We start from the raw sequence: 25,445 nt of genomic DNA, 5'->3' as shown, positions 1-25,445 counted from the left end.
GGGCCCTTGAGTAGGCGGGGCACGGCCGGAACTAAAGTGCGCGGTGTCGCAGTCCGTGCGCACTGCGACGGCCGGGTTTGAGTGTAGCGCTTCTTGGTTTTTCGTTTGTTCTTCTTTCACTCGGTGAGTAAGTTCAGGCTGAACAACATTTACCAGATGTTGAGGGGGGAATGAATGGTGGAATGTATTGCATTTTTGTCAGGAGTACGTACCTGGGGACGCTATGGAGATGCCAGTTGGTTCTCCTATTGGATTCTGAGTTGGCGGGTCGCAGTAACCTAAATGGGCCTGCGCCCGTCTACTGTCTCATGGGCTCGCGAAAAGCCAGTGGTCGACCAGATTCTGTTCCCTAGTTCCCGAGCCACGCGGCTTGTTGAGCCCGACTGTTGGAGCCCAAGGGCCCAGACGCCTGGGGAGGATAGCTCAGTGGGGAAGGGAATTCACGTTTGTTTTAGCAGTTTCTGTGCTTCTGTTTTATTAATTTCGGTTTCCCACTGGGGATCAGCGTAACTTGAATTTTTGTTAATGAAGATAAAAGCTTACCTAATTGCATTTTAGAAGGCAAAACCTTCCAGGGTTGGCATTTAAAGTATTTATCATTTTACCAAAACTGTGATTTTACAACCATGTTTTTGATCGCCACCTATCCGAAGCTGCCTGTTCTGTGTCTTTTTGCCAAGAGGCGCGGATGAGGATGAGGACTGCCTATACTTGATAAGCATTAGGAATTAAAAGTAGAGACATTTATTGCCTTCAGAGATCTCGGTTTATTCAAAGGGAAATTCTGTGTTGTGCATTTTCAGTAGCGTTTCCCTTACTTTTGTCGTTTAATAGATGCCTGAAACTATTCAGACATTAACTGGGATTGGAAAATCGCCTCGATAGCCTTCTCCCCAGGGGTATGTTAACATTTTACTGATAGCCTTCCAGTTTTTCTGTGTATACACACACATTCACAGACTTTTTTTTATGGAAAAGGGACCATACTTCTCATGATGCATGTATTCTCCTTTTTTTGCACCTGTGTAAGAGAAGTTATTGTACAGTAGAAGACGATATGGTTACTTCAAGGTCCAAGAGTTGTGTGCCTTATTATTAACAATAATCTTTACTTTTTATTAAAACTTATAACTTTGAATTATCACACCTTCTGAAGTCTGTAAATTAAACTTTACAATTTGATTGTGTGCCTAGCACATGACAGGTGCTGCTTTAGGTTTAAGCTTGGCATACTCTGTGAAGAGACTGGGCAGACCAAAAACAAAACAAAATTTAAAAATAATTGTCCTCGCGGAATTAACATGTTACTGGGTGGAGACAGACAGCAAACAACAAACCTAACAAACTGTTAGAAGATAAGTGCGATGGAAAGAAAACCAAGTGAAGTAAGAAGTCTGAGAGTTTGGGGGTGGGTCAAAATGTTAAATAATGGAATCAGGCCAGACCCCATTGAGAAAAGATTTGAGCCAGGAATTGAAGGAAGTAAGGGAATTAACTATGTGAATATCAGGAGCATTCAAGGAGAAAGAACAGCCCATCCAAAGAAGCATGGCTGCCTGGCAACTTGGACCTGTAAGAGGGCCAGTGTGTGTATTGATTGAGAGTGATTGGAGATGAAGTCTTAGAGGTGGGGTTAAGGTTTGGCTGTCGTTCCAATGCATTAAAGCTTTTTGGGTTTTTAATAAATAAACTTTTTATCTTAGAATAATTTTAGGTTTATAGAAAAGTTGTGAAGATAGTACAGAGTTCCTAATTACCCCACACCTGATTTCCCCTTTTATTAACAATCTTACGTTAGTAATGTACGTATGTTATAATTGATGAATCAATACTGCTACATCATTAACTAAAGTTCATACTTCATTCAGCTTTCTTAGTGTTTACTAGATGTCTTTTACTGTTCCAGAATGCCATTTAGTCATCATGGCTCCTTAGGCTCCTCTCGACTGTGGCAGTATCTCACTTTCCTTGTTTTTGGTGACCTTGACAGTTTTAAGGCACTCAGGTATTTGAAGAGGTACTGGTCAGGTATTTTCCACAATGTCCTTCAAATGGAGTTTGATGTTTTTCTCTCAGCCTGGTGTTAGGGCTTTTTGGGAGGAAGATGAAGTGCCGTTCTCATTCCATCATATCAAGGGTGCATGCTATCAACTTGACTTTTATCACAGTTGATACTAACCATGATCACCTGGCTCACATAGTGTTTGTGAGGATTCTCTAGTACAATGTTAGTTTTCCCTCTTTCGATACTGTACTCTGGGAGCAAGTTATTAAGCATAGCCCATACTTAAGAGATGAGTGTTTTTGTTCCACCTCTTTGAGAGGGAAGTATCTGCATAAGTTGTTTGGAATTCTTCTGTAAGGGAGATTTGTTTCTTCTCTGCCATTAATTTACTTCTTCATTTATTTATATGAGTATGGAATCGTGGTTATTTTATGGTTTAGATTATAAGCCAATACTTTGTTACTTTGTTGCTCATTTTGGTTTAGCTTTAGCCATCAGGAGCTCTTTCACTTGGTTCCTATGTCCTTTTGACGTACTCCCATCATTTTGATTTTTTGAGTAGTCCTTTCTAGTACTACAAGATGCTCCAGGCTCATCTTTGTATATTCCCTGCTGTAGCCCTCCAATCAGCCATTTCTCCATGGAGCCCTGGTTTCTTTTATTAGAGAATGCTAAGATCAGGGTGCTGGGTGTGCTCATTGCTACTGGGATGCCATTGCTTTTTGGTCTTCTTAGCTAACAGAGCTAACCCACATATAAATGCATGCCTGTGATTATTTCTATACCCATCACTATCAATATTTAGCTAAACGGGAGCTGTGCTGTTGGATCACATGGATTATTTTGGCTTTCTCCTCTTGCTTGTATGTTACTTCTCACTCCAACAGTGAGAAACCTGGCTTACTGGAAGGTTTTGAGAAGAGAAGTTGACATGATCTGATTTAGGATTTTAATTACTTGATTGCTGCCATGGAGAAGAGATCTTAGGGAAGTTGGAATGGAAGCCAGAAGGTCAGTGAGGAGGCTTTTGTTGAAATTTAAGCGATAAGAAAAAGAGTAACATAGTGCGAAGCCAAATGAGTTGGGTTAGTATATTATGTTTAACTTGGGAGAAAGAAGTATGGTAAACAAAATACTTTATCATTACCTATTTGATTGAAGGGCCTGAGAATTAAATAAACATCTCTTCTAAGGAAATTAGGTGTTTCTTCTAAGGAAACCTTGATACAAAATATGTATCAAGCAGTGGTGGATGATTTGAACTAGACATTGTTATGCTGTGTGGTAATGTTTGAAGTGTGAAGTCTGAATGGGAGTTACGGTATTTTGATGTACTTCTGAATTCTGAGCTGAGCGGACCATAGATCTAACCCATTAATTGATTCAGACATTCAGAAATAAACACTGGGTGCCTACTGTTCATCAGATACTGTACTAGATGCTGAGAGTAGAAAATTAACAAGACAAAATTCTGGATTTCATGACACTAAGGATTTAGTAGTTAACTTTTCTAAAACTGATATATAATTAATTTTGAGAGACTGGTTCAGTTGCTGAAAATTTTTCTGCAGTCTGGCTCTTTTAATGGGACATCTTGCATTGATTCCCACAATTTCACATCATGGAAAAGACTTGCAGAACTTGAGTGAGCCAGAATCTGGTGATTCACTGAAATACACCATTGTATCTTGTTTTGGTGTGTTAGAGTGTTCTTATTACAGCTTTGTAATAATTTAATAATTTTATCAGTAAAAGCTACCATTTATTGAGGGCTTCCTATGTGCTAAATACTGTTTTAGGTGTTTTTAGAATAACTCATTTGCAAGATAGGTATTATATTCTTTCTTTTGGGAAAAATTGAAGCACACAAATTAAGTAACCGATCCAAAATATACATATATAATCTTTCTGTTTCCAGTATACATCAGTATAGTAGGTTGTAATAATTTGTGTCTAAATAAACATGACTTTTTTTACATCATAGAAGCAATGTATATTCGTTACTAGTTTAAAAATACAAATATGCAGAAAATAAAGTTATTATGGTGTTATGATTTAGTGAACATGCGCTGGACTAGGAACTAGAATTGGACTGGAACTAGTATACTCCTTGGATAGCTGGATGCCCTGGGGTAAATGATTGATTTTTCATTTTCCACATATATAAGATAAGGTTGTTAATTCTAGTTCTGCTAGTCAGGATTTCCTCAGTCCCTTCTAGTCCTTCCATTTGCTGTGATTCTATAACAAAACATTCTTAATAATAACCTCCTTTGCCCATCCTTGTTGAGTCAACCTAGGTTCTAACTCATTTGGCAAAAATGAGATGTGGTTAATGTATAAATACTACCTACGGTTTTGCTGAACTCCAAATAACACATTTATTATAACTTAATTCTTACCTTTATTGTATTAAAATAATAAGATTTCACCGTTAAACTTTAGTAGTTTATAATTAACTTGTTGTTTAGTTTTTTAATGTTACAAAAGTGGGCACCTATGCATTTCCGAGACACATTTGACCCGTGGATGTATTTTCTGCTTGTCATAGCCTCGGAAGAGAACAGTCACCACAGTCATGGCAGGGATTTTGTGCTCAATAGTTCAGAGGCCCCCAGGAAGACTCCGTGTAAGTGTTTCTTTTCAAGCATTCTCTCTCTCTCTCTCTCTCTCTCTCTCTTTTTTATTCCTTAAGAACTGTTTCTTTCTCTTTTGTAAATAACAAAACAAACAGGCAGGTTAAACTGCACAAGTTCCTTTTCTTACATATTAAGTTCTTTTTAATGTTGAGGGTCAATTTTATTTATGATTTATCTGCTGTTTTATCACTAAAGATTTGAAATCACAAAAGATCTTTTCCTGGAGAACATGCTGGTAAACAATGGCCAGTGTTGATTTCCCCTTAATCTTTAAAGTTTAAGCCTTTATTCTCTTCAGTTATGAAGAGTATATTTTCAATCATAGAAAAATAGAAAACTATGGAAGAGCAGAAAGAAGAAAAGCACTCTCCCAGGAACATTCATGCTTGTATTTTCATGTATTTCCTCTCTAGTCTTTCTTATAAAAATTGCAGCAGTGCAGCCCAATCTATTCCTGAGGGCCAGAGTCTAGATACAGATGTGCTGCCGGCTATAGATAATGATGTTAGGTGCTTTACATACATCACCTTAACCTTAGATTAATCCTATGTGGTCAGTATTATTTCCTTTTAAAGTAGCTGAGGAAATGGACTCTCTGAGAGGACAAATGTCTCATTTCTCGCAGATGATAAGCACAGAACCAGGATTAGAAGTCCATATTTTCCCTTTCCCTCCCTCATTCGCTCCTGCTTACTCTCTAATTATGTGTGGATCTTTGCAGGACAGAGAGGGCATGAAGGGAATGAGTATTGCCCATTCAGAGAGGAGTTTCCAGATAGGAAGGATTGGCAGCGAATCCTTTCTCTTTAGCAGACTGAGAGCAACAGGACTGGAAGATTGCCAAAGGGGAACAAGAGATAGAAACTAGGAGTGATGGCGTTGTACGGACTAGAAAGAAAATCATAAACTCATTTATTTTTACAGTTTATTGTTGAAGGTTATTATTGCACATTGTGTAGAGCAGGGGTTGGGAAACTAGTCTGCAGGTCAGTTCATCCCCTACCTTAATCTTTTTCCGTAAACCAGGCTTTATTGGAATGTAGCCACGCCCACTTGTTTACATATTGTTCAGGGCTGCTTTTGCCCTAAGGTGGCATAGTTGAGACTTGGCAATGGAAACCATACAGCCCCAAAGCTGGAAATAACTTCCTGTTTGGTCCTTTACAGAAAAATATTGGCAACCCCTGGCCAAAAAGTCTCTATTCCACTCATATGTGGAATTTAAGAAACAAAACAGATGAACATAGTGGAAAAAAGAAAAAAGAGGGGCAAACCAGAAAACAGACTCTTAACCCTAGAGAACAAACTGAGGGTTGTCAGAAGGGAGGTGGGTGGGGGATGGGCTGAATGGGTGATGGGAATAAGGAGGCACTTGTAATGGGCACCAGCTATGTAAGTGAGGAATCACTAAATTTTACACCTGAAACTAATATTATACCATATGTTAACAAACTGGAATTTAAATAAAAATTTGGAAAAAACAAAAGTCTATATTTATGTGCTTTTTGCTTTCTAATGTTAGTGGTAAGATGAGATATATTCATTCAGCTAAGAGGCCGAAATAAATGTTTGGTAAGTATAGATTAGATATAAACAGACTTTTGTCACCTAAAAATTGGTGGTTATGGATTTCTGCACTAGACAGAGTTCTTAAAAAATGTTTTATATCATGTTTTAGACTGTGACAAAAGGTATGGAGTCTCTTATTTGCACGGATTGGATTCGTCACAAATTTACCAAGTCAAGAATTCCAGATAAAGTAAGAACAAGGATTTGGGTTTTTGGGGGTTTTTTTAGAGTTGTTATTTTCTTTAAGCATGTGATGTTTTAAAAGCTACCTACTTTTGTAATATTGAAAACTTTTATGTTAAATTATTTGTGGATGTTGGTGATAGGGCGAAGTTTAAGTAAAGCATAGTAGAGTTTATCTAAATAATGATTCTTTTTTTAAAAAAAAAAAAAGTACCACTGGCCTTTGTAGTAGTAGGTTTTTATCATCTTAGAATCTTTTTATTCCTGCTTATGGTTTTTTGCCTTAGTATTTTGTGTTTTCATCTCACCATTGTCCTCAGAAAACAATGAGTCCTCTTCCTGCTCAGACACTGTCTACCTGGCTCTGTGTTCACTTTCTATATTGACTATTGCAACTTGGGATCTTTGAGTTTTCTCTGCTAAATTCATGTGTACATATCATTCTTTCGGAAAACAGTAGCTACAGTGCTTTTTGTGGTTTTTCCTATGTTAGTCACATATAATTAGTTGGTTTTCCCCAAATATTTCATGCTCTTTACACTGTTTCTTTATATCTTCTTTCCTTTTCTTTGGTGTGCCTGCCCCATCCTCTGCCTTCCACCATTCTTCTCACCTTACATCTCTTCAAAACCCCTAGAAAATACAAACAAGCAAAAACAACTGAAAAACACCCTTTATCCCACCTGCCTGGAGACAGCTGTCAACACCTTCCACATCCTTTTCTGTTGTATATTTTTAAAGATGTGAATCATCTCATGTATGAAGCTTCTCTAGTTGCGTTCTTCATTTAGCAGTATAATGGGAGCCTCTCAGTGGATAAGTTTCTGCAATATTATTTTCATGATTGAATGATACGCTTTTTGATTAAAGTGTCGTCTTTTGTGTGTGTGATTCCCCAGAGGTATGACTCTTGATCCAATGTTTTTGAAACCTTTATACATACATAAGTGTCTGTGTGTGTGTGTGTGTGTGTGTGTGTGTATAACATGATTTCTTAGAATCAATATTTATGTAAGGTATCCTATATACAAACCTGTGTATATTGGTACAGATGAAACAAGTACAAGATCTTACTACAGGGGCACCTGGGGGACTCAGTCAGTTAAGCATCTGCCTTCAGCTCAGGTCATGATCCCAGGGTCCTGAGATTGAGCCCTGGTCAGATAGAGAGTTTGCATCTCCCTCTCCCTCTGCCCCTTCCTCCTGCTCATGCTTTCTCTCTATTTCTCCTTTCTCTCTCAAATAAATAAATAAAATCTTGAAGAAAAAAAAAAGATCTTATTACACATGGTTGTGTGGTTTTGGGGATTTTTTTGTTTGTTTTTTTGTTTTTTTGCTCAAGAATGTATTGTGGCCATTCTTCAATGTTAGTAGCTGCAAAGGCAGTAAACTGTATTCGTTTTAATGGCAGCATTGTATCCCATGGGATACATAATTTATTTAGTTATATCATATTTTGTTTGATTTTGTTATTGTTAGTTTTATTTAGAACGTATGCGTTGTAATTCATTTAGTTATTCTATGAGGAGCATGGATGTGGCCTTTAAAATTTTCAGTATTACAAATAGTATTACCATGTACATCCTTATTCAGTACATTTTATGTACTTAGGGAAGTTTTTCGTGGGATAGCTTATTGGAACTTTTTGATTCATAGAGAATCAGTTCACACGGCAGCTCTCTGGAGCTGTTTCTAATCCTTCATAGGCAGTCATTTGTCTGTAGTCCTCTAGTACTTTGTTCATACTTTTTTATGATTCTCATGTGTTATTGTCCTTGGAAGCTTATCTTTGTTCCCCTGCTTGAATGGGGTGGAGGGATGCAGCTGTGCCCAGCTTCTATAGGGCAATACCGTCTCCTGACATTTGAATTCTTTAGTGTCCTCTGGTTGCTCCCGCTTCACCCTTAAAACAATCTTTGCCTGTGGGATACTTTTTTCAGAGTATGAAATTATTAGACTTTGTCTATCTAAGTAATCAGACGGGTATAAATGTTCAATTTGAGGATAGGATTACAGAAAGATTTGGGATGAGATCATTACGTAGTCATTTGGTTTTTGTTTTTTTTTTTTAAGGAAAAAAGAAGATACATAGAAGCATAAATACATAGAAGTTGAAATACATACATACATAGAAGTTGAAAATTTACCATTTATAATTCTTCTTTCATAGGTATTTCAGCCTTCACCTGCAGATCATGAAAAATATGGTGGGGATCCACAGCACCCTCATAAACTGCATATTGTTACCAGAATAAAAAGTATAAAAAGACGTCCATATTGGGAAAAAGATACAATAAAGATGCTTGGATTAGAAAAAGTATGCAATGATTTAAGTCATCTTATGTGATGTTTAAATTTGCTTTAAATTTTATAGTTTCTAAATTTGAGGTGTATTTTTACTATTTCTTTTGTTTAAATGTATTATTTAGTGTAATTTATTTGAAACTTTGGTTTAGACAGAATAAGCCTTCATTTTTCATTTTGCTGAAATATGGGACCATCTGCTCTGAAACTGATCCATTACATGGCTTCCTTTCTTTATAGGCACATACTCCTCAAGTTCACAAGAATATCCCTTCAGTGAATGCAAAACTGAAAGTGGTTAAACATTTGATAAGGTTTGTTGTTTGTTACTTCAGCGATTTTTAAAAATGTGTTACCTAATATAATTCTAAAAGCATTTTCTTATGTCACAGGATCAAGCCCCTGAAGTTGCCCCAAGGACTTCCATCAGAGGAGGACATGTCTAACACGTGTCTCAAGAGCACTGGGGAATTAGTGGTGCGGTGGCGTCTAAACCCCATAGATCAGGAAGCAGTTAAGTCCTAAGGCCAGAGCAGTTTCATATTAAAAAATGTAAATCGTTTTTACTTAAAGGTAGTGAGAAAGTATTCCCATTAAAATATATTTTAAATGCTAGTCCTTTTCACTGGCTGAACGTGGTGTGATTCTCCCTTATATAGGCATGGAGATTTCAGTGCTGTTATTTGGTTTAACTCTCTCTCTTTTCCTTCTGATAGTTTCATTTCAGAATGGGCAAGAATGGTGTTATTTGAACGTCTGAGTTCAGATGTCACCTTAGCAATCACCATTGACTTTTTAAAAATACTGTTTTCTCTTTTAATAGAATTCAACAAATTCTGTGAGTGTCCCTTTGAGTGAGCAGTGTGTTGTTATATGTGGAGAAAGGCACAGCTGACCAGAACATGGTCCCTGCCCATCAGGAGCTTAGTCTGTTTTGCTAGAGAACAGAGACTCAGCCACAGTCATTAAACATTAGGTGTAGCTCGATTGGCTGCTTTGTGCTTTAGTGTCTATAAATATTTTTGTAGACACTGCTGCATTTTATTCTTAAGCTTAATAACAAAAATAATATCTGTTTTCTAATTATAAATCTAATTTGGCCTAAATTTTATTGATGTTCTTTAAATTCCTCAGAAACTGCCAACAGTTGAGATTGCTATTTAAAAGACGAGAAAGAAGGGAGAAATCTTTTAGGGAAAAAATTTTTTTTCCTTTTTTTCTGTTTCAGATACCTGAAGGGATTGGGAGAAGTAAGAATTTTAGGAGAGATTCAGTACTGGGAAATTCTGTGGCAGCTAATTGAAGATGATGGTAAAGAATCTCTGGATTCTAATTACCTGTTATTTCCTTTGTCTCTTGTGAGATTTAGTTTGGGCGACAGTAACATTGGCATACTAATAATTTGTGGTCCCAGTATCCATCCTGTCGTAGGTCTTGATGTTTTGGGGCATCAAGCAGAAGTGCTACCTGATACGAAGCCAGATATCATTAATTATTTTTTTAAGATTTATTTATTTATTTTAACCACGATGAGATACCACCTCACACCAGTCAGAATGGATAAAATTAACACAGGAAACAACAAATGTTAGTGAGGATGTGGAGAAAGGGGAACCCTCTTACACTACTGGTGGGAATGCAAGCTGGTACAACCATTGTAGAAAATAGTATGGAGGTTCCTCAAGAAGTTAAAAATAGAGCTACCCTATGACCCAGCAATTGCACTACTAGGTATTTACCCCAAAGATAAAATGTAGTGATCTGAAGGGGCACTTGCACCCCAGTGTTTATAGCAACAATGTCCATAATAGTCAAACTATGGAAAGAGCCCGGATGTCCATCAACAGATGAATGGATAAAGAACAAGTGGTATATATGCACGATGGAATATTACTTCTCCATCAAAAAGGATGAAATCTTAACATTTACATCAATGTGGATGGAACTGGAGGGTATTATGCTGAGTGAAATAACTCAATCAGAGAAAGACAATTATATGATTTCACTCGTGGAATATGAGAATCAGTGTGGAGGATCATAGAGGAAGCAAGGGAAAACTAAATGGGAAGAAATCGGGGGGGGGGGGCAAACCATGAGAGACTCTTAACTCTAGGAAACAAACAGGGTTGCTGGAGGGGAGGTGGGTGGGGGATGGGGTAACTAGGTGATGGGCATTAAGGAGGGCATGTGATGTGATAAGCACTGGGTGTTATATACAGCTGATGAATAACAACTCTACATCTGAAAGTAATGATGTACTATATGTTGGCTAATTGAATTTAAATTAAAAAAAAGATTTATTTATTTATTAGAACAGGGAGGAAGGTCAGAAGGAGAAAGAGAATCTTAAGCAGATTCCCCACTAAGCGTGGAGCCCAATATGGGACTCAGTCCTATGACCCTGAGATCACAGCCTGAGCCAAAACCAAGAATCAGATGCTCAACCAACTGCACCACCCAGGTACCCCAGATGTTATTAATTATTAAGCTTAAACAGTTTTAATTCAACAATTACTGAATATCCAATATGTGTAAGTCCTGGAGGGTATGTTAAAGCCAAAGGACACTAACTTCAGAGAGCTCATTCTAATTGAAGAGACCTCTGTGCTACAACAAAATGTGTCCTTGCTGCAGGCAGGTTGAGGATAGCTGTGTAAATAAAAGCTGGTCACTGCTAATTTATTACCATCTCTTTCACTGTACTAATATTAATGATGTTTAAAATGGGGAAAAGGATATTAGTTAATTTTTACTCAAAGAATCTAATAAACTTTGGGTAAGTAATTTTAACCTTAACAGCCCATGACTAGAAAAAAGGACCTAAATGTTAAGTTGAATTTTTAGAAGTCAAATTATCTAGAAAAAGAAGTCTATAGGGAGAACGTGGGTGTAGGCTAATGCATTAGTTTTTTATTGCTGTGTAACAGATTACAACAAACTCAGTTGCTTAAAGTAACACACACTTATCTCACTGTTTCTGTGGCTCAGAAGTTTGGGCTTATATTTGCAGTGACATGGATGGAGTTAAGTGTATTATGCTAAGTGAAAAAAGAAAGACAAATACTATATATTTCATTCATATGTGGAATTTAAGAAAAAAACACGTGAACATATGGGAAGGAAGAAAAGGGAAAAAGGATAGAGGGAAATAAACCATAAGAGACTCTTAACGACAAAGAACAAAGTGAGGGTTGATGGAGGGAGGGAGGCTGGGGATGGACTAGATGGGTGATGGTTATTAAAGAGGGCACATGTGATGAGCACTGGGTGTGCTATGTAAGGAATGAATCACTGAATTCTACTCCAGAAACTAATATTGCACTGTATGTTAACTAAAAACTAAATAAAATAAAATAAATTACAAAAAGAAGAAGAAGAAGAAGGAAGAAGGAGAAAAAGGAGAAAGAAGAAGGAGAAGAAGAAGTCGAAGTCATTTGGGCTTAGCAGGGCTTAGTCTGCCTAGGGTCTCACAAGGCTGACTTCTTGTCAGAGCATTGACTGGGAAAGGATCTGCTTCCAAGCTCTCAGATTGTTGGCAGAGTTCATTTCCTTGTAGTTGTAGGTTTCATGGCAAGTTGCTTCTTCAAACCCAGTATTGAGAGAAACTCGAGCAAGATGAGTGCTACACTCTTGGGTAATCATGCAAATGCAGTCATGTACATTCCATCACTTTTTTGCATTCCATTGGTTAGAAGCAAGTCATAAGTCTGGCCAGACTCAAGAAAGAGGAGAGTTTTGCAAATGTATCTTGGGGCAGGAGGCAAGGATCTGGGGGCCTCCTTAAAGTTCACCTGCCAAGCATGATAATTCCATCCCCAAGCTGGACCCAGGTAATTCCCCATTTGGCCTTCCTTTGCCTCGTATCATTTCAAAACCTTTTAAGGACTTCTTGCTTACTCTTGTCTTTGGGTCTCTGGGAATTGCTCTTTAATTTCATCTGCTTTGTTTCAGATTTTGTCTGACCTCTCATTGGTGACCATTGGCATTTGGTCAAGCTCAGGAAAATAAAGTTACCCAAGCATTAGCACTACCTTTTTTCTTTTTTTTTTTTAAGGTTTATTTTTTTTGAGAGAACATGAGCCAGGAGAGAGCCAGAGGGGGAGAAAATCTTTAAGCTAGCTTCTTACTGAGCGCAGAACCCAATGTGGGGCTTGATCCCAAGACCCTGAGATCATGACCTAAGCTGAAACCAAGAGCCAGATGCTCAACCGACTGAGTCACCCAGGCACCCTTTGCAGTACCTTTAGGACCATACCAGTTCTCTCAAGGTCTTCTCAATCTAAAATTGTGCCTCCTCCAGGACGTCTTTTCTCCTTACAATACTAATACCTTTCTAACTGGCACAGTTTCACCAGGAACAATTTGGAATTGCACTGCCCTTTGGGGAGCAGGGGGCTTTTGACATGAACAAGATTGTGTATTTGGGAGATAACTTACAACAAGGAATGAAGAAATCCCATGAGGAGATTCTTTGTCTTGTTTTTCTAAAAAAGAGATATCTTGCTTAATATAGGTGGTATCCTGTCCTTCTTTCCCATACTACTTCAACAAGTAACAAGTACTGGCTTTTTGATTACCCAGTTTGTTAAAATTTTTAAGGGTCCAAGTTATTGTCTAAACCATTTGTCCCTGTCTTTATATGTGGAGACATGTCAAAATTTGTTTCCTGTATCTAAACTTTTCGCTCTTAATTAACTTGAAGACCTTAAGTAAATTAAGTTAGTAAAGAATCTTTGGAAGTCTGGACAGTTTCTAAATAAGAAACAGATACAAAACGTTAGTCACTAAACAAAAATTTTACCTTTATTTCTTGGAATGTCAATCAAACAATGAACATACCTTTGGATAATATCTATGTCTATTTTTGCCTCAAAATTACTGAAATGATATGAAGTAAGTGCTCATGGAGAAAAAAAATAGCTAAACAGTTCCTCATTTTCTGTTCTCTAAATTTTCTTTGTTGCATGGAGAAAAGATTTGTTGATCACTTAAGTTAAAGATAATAGAAACAGTGTTAACAACATTATATAATGAAGGAGATAAGATGGCAGAGTAGTAGGAGGACCTTAGGCTTGCCTCATCCCTTGAACAAAGCTAGATAAATACCAAATCATTTTAAATACCCAAGAAATCAACCTGAGGACGGACAGAACAAACTGCACAACTAGAGGATGAGAGGAGGCCACATCATGGAAGGTAGGAGGTGCAGAGACATAGTTTGGGGGTGAAAAGGATTGCAAGGGCTGCAGAGGGATGGGAGCCCTGATCATGGAGAAAGGTGAGAGAGAGAGAGAACTTGTAGAGGGGATCACATAAGGAAAACACTTCTCCAAAACCACTGACTGAGAAAACAAGACAGGCAGGCAGCAGAACTCAAAAACGAATTTTAGAGGTCTGCAGCTTGGCAGCTGTGGAGACGGAGGGTGCTGCAGTGTTCCTGTGGTGGAGGGCAGAGGACTAGGGGCAGATGGCACAATCTGAGGATCCCCTGGGACACACTGGGAGAGATGGTTCTGAGACCAGTGGCATTGCCTCTCTGGGGACAAAGGAGCTGGTGGGTGTCATTATCCTCCCCCACCCCTCAGTATAGGCACAGAAACACCTGGTGAGGGCGGCTCACCTGGCCACTGGCTCTTTAGTGCATTTTGCTCCAATCCCATGCTTCTGTACTCTGGTGCAACTGCCCTTCAGGGTCAAACCTGCATCCGTTCCTAGTGCAGCAAGACCCTTCCCCAGAGGATCAGCGTAGGTCCCCACCATGCCAGGTCCCTGAAGTTTGGAATTTTAAAACTTAGCCTGGCTGGGAGAGAGCCCAAAGTGCACTATGCTGCTCTAGGCTGGCAAGCAGCGCTGACACAGCATGAAAACAGTGATCTGAAAAACACCCACAACACACTAGGATAAGTTATTTGCTTGGGGAGGGCTTCCTTGACAGCAGTGAGCATGAACTCCCCTCTCCAGGAACAAAGATTCTGGCTGGTGCCGTTTCCTTCTCCCACCCCAATCATAAACCATCTTCAGTAAACAGCACAACACCAGCACTGGCTGCTTAAATTGCTTACGCCAAAACCAGCTGCCCTGCACTTTGCCGATACTGCTTTTCTCAGGCAAGGGTGTCTGAGAACCAGCACATTGGTCCCTCCCCCTGAAGACCAGCACAAACCCCCACATACACCAAGTCTACTGACCATAAAGTGTTGCAAAGCTTCAGCTCTAGTGGAAATAGCTTCAGGTCTCATAACAAGCAGACCAGAGCACACCTAGTTAAAATTTGCCACACTCTGGCCAAGGTCCAAACACTCCCCACTGCAGGAAAGGAGAAATCCTGCAGAGGACTGACCTGAGGGATAGAGGATCCATAACATAGCAGCAGTGTACACAGCATACACCAGAGACAGTTCCTGAAGCACCAGGTCCTGGGCATTATATAACCTCTGTAAAGCCATTACTCTCAGCAGCAGGAAACATAACAGGCTCCCTAACACGCAGAAGAAGACAGAGACCTAGACAAAATGCCAAGATGGAGGAATTTATCCCAAAAGAAAGAACAAGAAAAGGTCACAGCCAGGGATCTAATGGGAAAAGATACAAGTAATACACCTGATCTGGAATTTAAAACAACAATCATATGGATACTAGTCGGACTTGAAAAAAGCATAGAAGACATGAGGGAGTCCCTTACCACAGAGATAAAAGAGCTTAAAACCAATCGGGCCAAAATGAAAAATGCAGTAACTGAGATTCAAAACCGACTGGATGCAATGACCACAAGGATGGAAGAAGCAGAGGAACTAATAAGTGATACAGAAGATAGAATTATGGAAAATAATGAAGCTGATCAAAAGAGAGAAAAATCTTGGATCAGAAAGTAGACTTAGGGAACTCAGTGATTCCATGAAACAGTAACATTCCTATCATAGGAGTCCCAGAAGAAGAAAATAGAGAAAAGGGGGCAGAATATTTATTGAGGAAATTACACCTGAAAACCTCCCCAGTCTGGGGGAGAAAACAGACTTCCAAATCCAGGGTGCACAGAGACCTCCCATCAAAATCAACAAAAGTAGGCCAATGCCAAGACATATTATAGTTAAATTTGCAAAATATAGAGATAAAAATTCTAAAAGCTGAAAGGCAAAAGAAGTCCCTAACTTAGAAGGGAAGACAAATGAGGGTACAGCAGGTCTCTGCACCAGAAACTTGGCAGGGCAGAGAGTGGCATGATTTATTCAATGTGCTGAATGGGAAAAATCTACAGCCAAGAATACTCTATCCAGCAGAGCTGTCATTCAGAATTGAGGGAGAGATCAAGAGTTTCCCAAGCTAGGGGTCCCTGGGTGGCTTAGTCAGTTAAGCGTCTGCCTTCGGCTCAGGTCATGATCCCAGAGTCCTGGGATGGAGCCCCATGTCAGGCTCCCTGCTCAGTAAGGAGTCTGCTTGTCCTTCTCCCTCTGCCCCTCCCCCCTGCTTCTCCTCTCTCTCTCTCTCAAATAAATAAAATTTTTTTTAAAAAAGTTTCCCAAACTAAAACTAAAGGAGTTTATGTCCACTAAACCAGCCCTGCAGGAAATATTAAAGGGGACTCTTTGAGTGGGAAAAACACTAGAAAGAAAAGAGAAAATCCACAGAGAAAAATGACAAAACGAGCAATAAAATGGCACTAAGTTCTATCTATCAATAATTACCCTGAATGTAAATGGACTAAATGCTCCAATCAAAAATCGAAGTGTCAGAATGGATTAAAAAACAAGAGCCATCTATACGCTGCCTATAAGAGACTCATTTTAGATCTAAAGGCACCTGCAGATTGAAAGTGGGGGGAGGGAAAAATATTTTTCACGGCAATAGATGTCAAAAGAAAGCCAGAGTAGCAATACTTATATCAGACAACCTAGATTCTAAACCAAAGACTAACAGGAGATGAAGAAGGACGCTATATCATAATAAAGGGGTCATTCCAACAAGATCTAAAAATTGTGAATATTTATGCCCCGAACTTGGGAGCACCCAAGTATATAAAATAATAATAAACATAAAGGAATTCATTGATAATAATACAATAATAGTAGGGGACTTTAACATCCCACTTACATCATCAAGGAAACAGTGGTTTTGAATGACACACAGGACCAGATGGACTTAACAGATTTATTCGGAACATTTCATCCTAAAGCAGCAGGATGCACATTCTTTTCTGCGCATGTAGGATCTTCTCCAGAATAGATCACATATTAGGTCAAAGATCAGGCCTCAACAAGTACAGAAAGATTAAGATCACACCACGCATATTTTCCAACCACAATGCTATGAAACTTGAAGTCAACCACAAGAAAAAATTTGGAAGACCACAAATACATGGAGGCTAAAGAACATCCTGCTAAAGAATGAATGATTCAACCAGGAAATTAAAGAAGAAATTTAAAAAAATACATGGAAACAAATGAAAACACAATAGTCCAAAACCTTTTGGATTCAGCAGAAGTGGTCATAAGAGAGAAGTGTATAGCAATACAGGCCTACCTCAAAAAGCAAGAAAAATCTCAAATACATAATCTAACCTTACACCTAGAAGCTGGAAAAAGAACAACAAATGAAACCTAAAGCCAGCAGAAGAAGGGAAAAGCAGAGCTTTAGGCATCACAATTCCAGACTTCAAGTTATATTACAAAGCTATAGTTATAAAGACAGTATGATATTGGCACAAAAACAGATACATAGATCAATGGAACAGAATGGAAAACCCAGAAATGAACACAACGATATGGTCAACTACTCTTTGACAAACCAGGAAGGAATATCCAATGGCAAAAAGACTGTTTCTTCAACAAATGGTGTTGGGAAAACTGGGCAACAACATGCTGAAGAATGAAAGTGGACCATTTTTTTTACACCATCTACAAAAATAAATTCAAAATGGATGAAAGACCTCAATGTGAGATAGGAAACCATCAAAATCCTAGAGGAGAACACAGGCAGTAACCTCTTTGACATCAGCCATAGCAACTTCTTATTAGATAGATCACCAGAGGCAAGGGAAACAAAAGCAAAAATGAAGAGATTTTATCAAGATAAAAACTTCTGCACAGTGAAGGAAACAATCAACAAAACTAAAAGGTAACTCAGAATGTGAGAAGATATTTGCAAATGACATATCTGATAAAGGGTTAGTATCCAAAACATATAAAGAACTTCTAAACTCAACACCTGAAAAACAAATAATCCAGTTTAAAAATGAGCAGATGACATGAATAGACACTTTTGCAAAGAAAATATCCAGATGGCTAATAGACACATAAAGAGATGCTCAACATCACTCATCATCAGGGATATACAGATCAAAACTACGATGAGATATCACCTCACACCGGTCAGAATGGGATAAAATTACCAACACAGGAAACAACAGATATTGGCAAAGATGCAGAGAAAGGGGAAACCTTGTGCACTGTTGGTGGGAATGCAAACTGGTGCAGCCACTCTGGGAAACAGTGTTAAGTTTCCTCAAAAAGTTAAAAGTAGAACTACCCTACAACCCAGCAATTGCACTACTAGATATTTACCCAGAGGATACAAAAATACTGATTCAAAGAGATACATGCACCCCAATGTTTATAGCAGCATTATCAACAAATAGCCAAAGTATGGGAAGAGCCCAAATGCCCATCCACTGATAAATGGAAAAGAAGAGGAGAGAGATATATATATAAAATGGAATATTACTCAGCCATAAAAAAATAATGAAATCGTCCCATTGATGTAATGATGTGGATGGAGCTAGAGAGTATTATCTAAGCAAAATAAGTCAATCAAGGAAAGACAAATACCACATATGATTTCACTCATATTTGGAATTTAAGAAACAAAACAGATGAACATAGGAGGGGGAAAAAGAGAGAGGCAAACCAGAAAACATTCTTAACTACAGAGAACTGTGGGTTGCCGGAGGAGAGGTGAGCAGGGGAACGTGTTAAATGGGTGATGGGTATTAAGGAGGGCACTTGTGATGAGCACTGGGTGTGGTGTGTAAGTGTAAATCACTAAATTCTACACCTGTAACTAATATTACACTGTATGTTAACTAGAATTTAAATAAAAACTTGAAACTAAAACAAAAACCAAAAACCCCACAATGTTATGTAATGTTAATAGTAACTGTTAACACTGTTTTTATATTATAAACAATTTCAATCAGATATAATAATTACAGAGAAACACAAATATGTGTACAGCATAATGGATATGATTTTCTGCTTATTAAGATGGTAAATTTAGTACAATGTATACATTTTCTATTTAATATATGATAAATTCTATTTTAACTCTATAAATATAAGCTTTAAGCTTATTAAATATAGATGCCATGCCTAAATACATATAAAGGTATATTAATAAATTACTGCAATCTGTGCATGAATAATGTAAAATAAAGGTAAAAATAGAATTTGACTAGAATAACGTATTTTTGCCTAGACTCATTATTTCCTATTTTAGATACTTATCACATATCTTGTCCTCTCTAAAAGCTATTCTTGATTTTGCCTTTCTCAAAATCATACCCAAATTTGAAAGAGTAAAGTTATTAAGATGTATTTTATTCTTAAACTATCTATGGGTTTTCTAAAGTGACCATCAGATAACAAAGATTTGCTGTTCACCACATAAAAATAAAAGCAATAGGAATGATTGTCTAAAACTTCTCCAAACGTTAATTCAAAATAATTATGAGCATTTTTGTCTACCAAACTTACTTTTTTTTTTAAGTAGGAACCACACCCAGCGTGGAGCCCAATGCAGGATTTGAACTCATGACCCTGAGATCAAGACCTGAGCTGAGATCAAAAGTCAGATGCTTAACCGACTGAGCCACCCAGATGCCACCAAACTTAATATTAATAGAAACCTGACAAATTAAAAAGAGAGTTGATCTGCCTAGGTTAATTATATGTAAGTAAAGTCTATTAAATATCTTTTAATGAATGTACATTTTAAGTTAAAAGAAATATAGCTATGATTAGACAGAAAGACTATAGTTCATTTTAATTTATTTATAGAAATTCATATATATATCAATTATATATATATAAGATATTTATATATCTTCCAGAAGATTGTTTCCATTTATCTAGATTCACAAATCCTCCCCTCACTCCACCCCCTTTCTTTTTATTATAAATCTGAAAAGGCACTAGGGAACTGATTCAATTAAATGGAAACTATCAGAGGCCCATTGCTATATTTAATCTTAATTAGAGTCAGTAGCCAAAACATATATATCCACCTTGTTAAGAACTATAGCAGTAACAAAAATGCAAAAACTAGTTGATTTAGTTCTAGGGTCTCTACTAAACTTAATGGTTTCCCACACTGTGCTGTGTAGACTTTTCCATTGACAGCAAACTCTCAGCATTTTTTAGCAAGTCATCTAACATATGAAGTGTTGTTGCTGTTTCTTTATACATCATTGTTCAATATTACAACCCCCTAAACCCTATTACCTCTCTCCATGGGGCTGTGGTGTCATGCATCAATCTAAGAAATTCAGACAAAATGATCAATGATTTGCCAAGGACAATTCAACCCTTCTGACAGAATAGACCCTAAATACATTCGTGTTGGGATGTTAAATTAAGTATTTTTCATTGTCTTTATTAAATTCTCCTCGTTTAGTCTATTTATAGCCAGGCTCATTCCACTCATTTCCCTGGGGTTAAATAGATCCTGTGTTTGTCTCACTCATCTTTAGATCCTATGTTAATTACTTTTGATCAAACTTCTCCCCCATGACTCTGTCACTCAGACATGCATCTCATTTATTGCTTTCTTGTCCTCTGGATCAGAGAAACTGAGTTCTTAGAGAGGGTCTAGGCGCCACTGTCAGGGAGCAGTACTTTTATTAAGCCATTTTCTGTATTTGGTAATACTAATTTGGTAAAATCTGAGTGCAGGGCTTCAACTTAGTACAATTGCAAGAAAATGTCTTCTCAACCAGGGATGTACTGTATGGTGACTAACATAATAAAACTATATTATTATTAAAAAAAAAGAAAATGTCTTCTCATAGGATGGACTATGGAATAAAACTTGGAAAGACCCCTCAACCAAACACTCCCTCCAATCATTCTGTAGGGGGGTCTGACATTCTTCTATTAGAAATTCAGTCGTTTGAGGAAGAAGCAAAATTGTTTCAGATGGCATAATTTTATACATAGAAAATCCTGAAGACTCCACCAAAATACTGTTAGTTCTAATTAACAAATTTAGTAAAGTTACAGGACACAAAGTTAACATATAAAAAAGTCAGTAGCATTTCTATTAAGAAATTATCTGAAAAAGAAATGAAACAATCCCATTTAACATAGTGTCAAATGAATACGATAACCAAAGAGGTAAGAGAGCTCTACACTGAAAAACCACAAGATATTGATGAAAGAAGACACAAATGGAAAGATATTCCATGTTCATGGACTGGAAGAATTAATGTTAAAATGTCCATACAGGGGCACCTGGGTGGTTTAGTTGGTTAAGCATCTGCCTTCGGCTCAGGTCATAATTCCAGGGTCCTGGGATCAAGCTCTGTGTCAGGCTCCCTGCTCAGAGGGGAGTCTGCTTCTCCTTCCTCTGCCCCTACCCCCTGCTTGTGTTCTCTCTCTCTCTTTCAAATAAATAAAATCTTAAAAAAAAACCAAAAACGAATATAATGAATATTATTCAGCCATAAAAAAGAAGGAAATCCTGCCATTTGCAACAATATGAATGGACCTTGACGGCATTATGCTAAGTGAAAGAAGTCAGAGAAAAACAAATATTGTATGATCTTATTTACATGTGGAATTGCTTCATCTTAAACAAACAAACAAACAAACAAACAAAAACAGAAGAACACATCAGATTTGTGGTTACCAAGGGTTAAGGGTAGGAAGGTGGGGAATTGGATGAAGGCTGCCCAGGTACAAACCTCCAGTTATAAGTACTAGGAATGTAATGGAATGTACAATATGATAGCTATAGGTAACACTACTGTAAGATATATTTGAAAGTCAGTAAGAAAGTAGATCCTAAGAGTTCTCATCAAAAATTTAAGAAAAAACTTTTCCCCCCTTTTTCTGTATCTATACGACATTTTGGATGTAAACTGAACTTACTGTGGTCATCACTTCACAGTATGTATAAGTTAAATTATCACAACTTGCACTTACATAGTGCTGTATATCAGTTATATCTCAATAAGACTGGGGGGAAAACAACTAAAATAAATTCACGGAAAAAAAAAAAGAAATGTAGTCATTTATTTTCCTTGAGTCTTCATGAATTCACTGAATACCAGTGAAGTGGCGACTATTCAGAAAAGTTACCTCTGGCTGCTATCTGATCTCCTCAAGTCATCGTTTCAGTCTGATGGGGGAAGGAAGTGGGAAAGTGGGATCCTCAGGGAGCAGCAGGCTAGATGGAGAACAGATGGAGGTGGTGCTCAAGGGAGAAAGCCAGAATTGGGTAGAATAGGCCCTGAAAGAGAGGGGACCCAGAAAAGCACATTTTGGTTACTTAAATCTCATAGCAAAGTTTGAGTTGGGATAATTTTCATGCTATAAAATAAAAACAGTCCCATAATCTCCTCTAATGTTTTACAACCAAAATCCCAACAGCCAGCTGAACCAGCCTTCACTGCTTTGCTGTCATACCTGCATCAGCCCAAATCTATTTCCCGTATCTCCCCAGCTATTCCTGAGAACTCTTCCAGCTTGACTCTCCGTGAAATGATGGTCGCAATGTGTGAAGGGTCCACGGAAAACCATTTCCCAGCCTCTTGGATGTTGGCTTTGTAGGCTAACATCCTTTGAAGATCCATTGCTGCAATCATGTTGGAGGCAATAACCCCTGAGGACGGGAGGAGAGGGTGCTGTCTCTAAAATGGAGCACACTTCCCAAGGGAGAGAGTATGGTCCACTGGCGTGAGGAAAGTAAGTACCGGAAATTCTATTTGTTTTTTCATCTCATCCTTCAAATTTATGTTTTTGTATGTATTTCATAATGTCATAGATAGAATAAAGTGCATGTGAAAAATGAGCAAATATATTGTGGTATCCTCTGAAAATTCTTCACTAATAGTGATGCACAATCAAGAAAGTGTTGATAGATGTCTTGATGTAAGCTGCTTTAAAGAGACCACCTTTCTTCAAAGGTGTTCTTCAAAGGCATCACCCTGGAAAGGGCTCCTCTTGGTCTGCCAGGTTGGAAACTCTTCCCTTGGGCCAGTCTTGTGTCCAAATGAGTTAAACCTGGCTCATTAAACCTCTACATTTGAATGAAAACAACTTTGACCAGGTTAATCACATGGTTCTTAGTTTGTGTGTTTGCTTTTTGCAACCCCTGACTCCAAACAACTTTTGGAGGTTTCCAAATATCACATCTACCTTCACAGGGGACCTGCCTTCATGGGTAATATTTAAAAGTTTCCTCCCAGACAATTCCAAAAGAAGAATGTTTTAAATTATGCTGAGAATTTCCAAGATAACAGAATGAAGTGGGGGGACAAGGTTTTTGGCTATCAAAAATATAAGTTATTTTTTTAAGTTTTAATTTTTATTCCAGTTAACATACAGTGTTATATTTGTTTCAGGTGTATCATATAGTGATTCAATTATTCCATACATCACTTGGTTAAGCTGTTGTATTTTACATTTCAAAATTAGCCACAACATTGTACATATGTGAAACTGAGTAGGGTGTTTGTTTGTTTGTTTGTTTGTTTTAACATACAAAGTATGGGAGGCATATGAGGGAGAGAAAGCTTCAGAGAAAGAAGTAATTTCCAATCAACATTTGATTGATACCTTGCCTTATTGCAGACATTTTAATCAACGATATACCTTATGAAGTCAACTGGAAATTTAGAGGGGGAAGTTAGAAAGTGGCAGATCCAAGAGCAGATAGAACATTACTACTGCACACATAGGGCATCATAGAGATTAAGGGCACATGCTCTAAACCCTAGCCCTGTTACTGGCTATCGGACCTTGGCAAGTAATTTAACCTCTCTGGGTTTCAGTTTTCTCATCCATACAATGAAGATGATAAGTAGCACCTTTATCATAGGAATTGAATGTAGAAATAAATATAAAGCAACTGCTCTAGTGCCTAGAACACAGTAGCTATCATTGCTTTTATTAGTAGTACAGTATGTTTCCTTCAGAAAAGAACATGGTCACTTATCCTTTTTATATCATTTCGCCTCTGCCCTCTAACATTCTAAGGCTTAGGCTATCAACGACACCAGCCTGCCAGAGAGAACTTTAGGCCCTTACTTTGGCCAAAGTTTTGAAAGAAGGAAGTGAATTTTAAGGTTCCTTGAAGTTCTAGCTTGGGAAGTAGGACTCTTCATTCTCCAGATAATTAGAACCTGCTAGCACTGCACTTGTCCCCAGAGTAGGGGTCACTTCCTAAGTGTTTATGCAGTTGAATTCTATCGATAACCCTGCTGTGTCCATGAGAATTTGAACTCATGGGACAGAATTGGTTTGAAATTTTTGAAAAGTGGACTCATATTTATATGCTGATTTGGGGTGTCCAGTGCCTAAAATGTTATGCTCCTGTTCAGACATGGTAGTTACTATGCTTACCTGAGATCATCAGTCCCTCTGGGAGGTTATCACTGAAGCTTAGTCTTTTTTTTTTTTTTTTTTAAGATTTTATTTATTTATTTGACAGAGATAGAGACAGCCAGCGAGAGAGGGAACACAAGCAGGGGGAGTGGGAGAGGAAGAAGCAGGCTCATAGCTGAAGAGCCTCGTGTGGGGCTCGATCCCATAACGCCGGGATCACGCCCTGAGCCGAAGGCAGGCGCTTAACCGCTGTGCCACCCAGGCGCCCCTGAAGCTTAGTCTTGAACTTAGGTAGATAAACAAAACACCCATGCAGTTTCTTCTTTCTCAAAACACCATCTGAAAATGAGGGTTGGATGAGGGCAGAGAAATGAGAATGTTGGCCAGGGGAGAGTTGCTATTCTCAAGGGCTGAACTTGCCTTTTGGAAATTCTGATGAACTGTTCATGTGGACAATTCTGTACCCAGCTTCTTGTCTCCACATTGCACCAGAAGGGAACAGGCTAAATCTGATGTTAAGGCCTAACCTGGAAAAGGGAAAAAGCAACATACAGAGCAAAGAGCTTCTAAGGAAAATGGTCTATATTATGCCTACAGTGACTATGGATCAGTTTTCCTCATTATCATGAGTTTTAATAATTGAATATTCTTTGATATTATGGAAATCTTCCATCATTCTCCCTTCAATAAACAGCTTTGTATACAAAAGGATCTTATTAACAAAGGTATTCGGACAGATCTACTCATTGAATATTGATCAATGTTGGCAAATTAATCTTATTCTCTAATTAGTGTACTCCATACTCTGATTTAATCCATGTCCTTCGGACCACCCTCCCCCTGATGCTGTGCCACCTCCCATAGAGAGCTCATTCTTAGGTATATCTTCATCTTTTTTGGTCTTCTTTGACCAGAAGGCTTCTCCCCTCTCAGACCCCATCCACCACACTCTGAAGATAATATCTGTGGCTCTCACAACCTCCCCCTCTGACTCCATTGTCACTGTGGGTATGGTACCTGGCCTTGGGGCCTTCCAGAGGGTTTCACTGGTAAGGACAATGAAGACCTCCTGAAATCTTCTCCACAACACGGACACCCTCCCCGAGACTCACCTGAGAAGCACCAAGGCCCAGAAACATCAGTAGAATC

At 38.2% G+C, this 25,445-nt stretch overlaps 1 protein-coding gene and 1 long non-coding RNA gene across 5 annotated transcripts in view; both read left to right on the top strand.

The window, feature by feature from the left end:
• Positions 1 to 21: 21 nt before the first annotated feature.
• Positions 22 to 9,315, top strand: MRPL30 (mitochondrial ribosomal protein L30). Of its 4 annotated transcripts, none has more exons than XM_026487675.4 (7): positions 22 to 123; positions 835 to 899; positions 4,557 to 4,634; positions 6,323 to 6,403; positions 8,567 to 8,713; positions 8,941 to 9,014; positions 9,093 to 9,315. In XM_026487675.4, exons 3-7 carry the CDS (start codon positions 4,584 to 4,586, stop codon positions 9,223 to 9,225), a joined length of 486 nt encoding a protein of 161 aa, XP_026343460.1. In that variant the 5' UTR covers positions 22 to 123; positions 835 to 899; positions 4,557 to 4,583; the 3' UTR covers positions 9,226 to 9,315. The 4 variants fall into 4 exon arrangements, with proteins under 4 accessions (XP_026343460.1, XP_026343469.1, XP_026343477.1 ...); XM_048222743.2 differs by lacking the exon at positions 22 to 123 and adding an exon at positions 186 to 204; XM_026487684.4 differs by lacking the exon at positions 835 to 899.
• A 13,098-nt stretch (positions 9,316 to 22,413) lies between these two features.
• LOC113246955 (uncharacterized) overlaps positions 22,414 to 25,445 on the top strand; it is a 46,593-nt gene continuing 43,561 nt past the window's right edge. The window contains exon 1 of the long non-coding RNA XR_003313110.3: positions 22,414 to 22,655. This is a non-coding gene — a long non-coding RNA (uncharacterized LOC113246955). The remainder of the gene's footprint in view (positions 22,656 to 25,445) is intronic.

Source organism: Ursus arctos, unplaced genomic scaffold (genome assembly GCF_023065955.2).
Source record: "Ursus arctos isolate Adak ecotype North America unplaced genomic scaffold, UrsArc2.0 scaffold_8, whole genome shotgun sequence".
In the NCBI taxonomy this organism is placed as follows: domain Eukaryota; kingdom Metazoa; phylum Chordata; class Mammalia; order Carnivora; family Ursidae; genus Ursus; species Ursus arctos.
The sequence above is the reverse complement of the archived record's forward strand: the minus strand, read 5'-3'. Positions and strand labels throughout refer to the sequence as shown.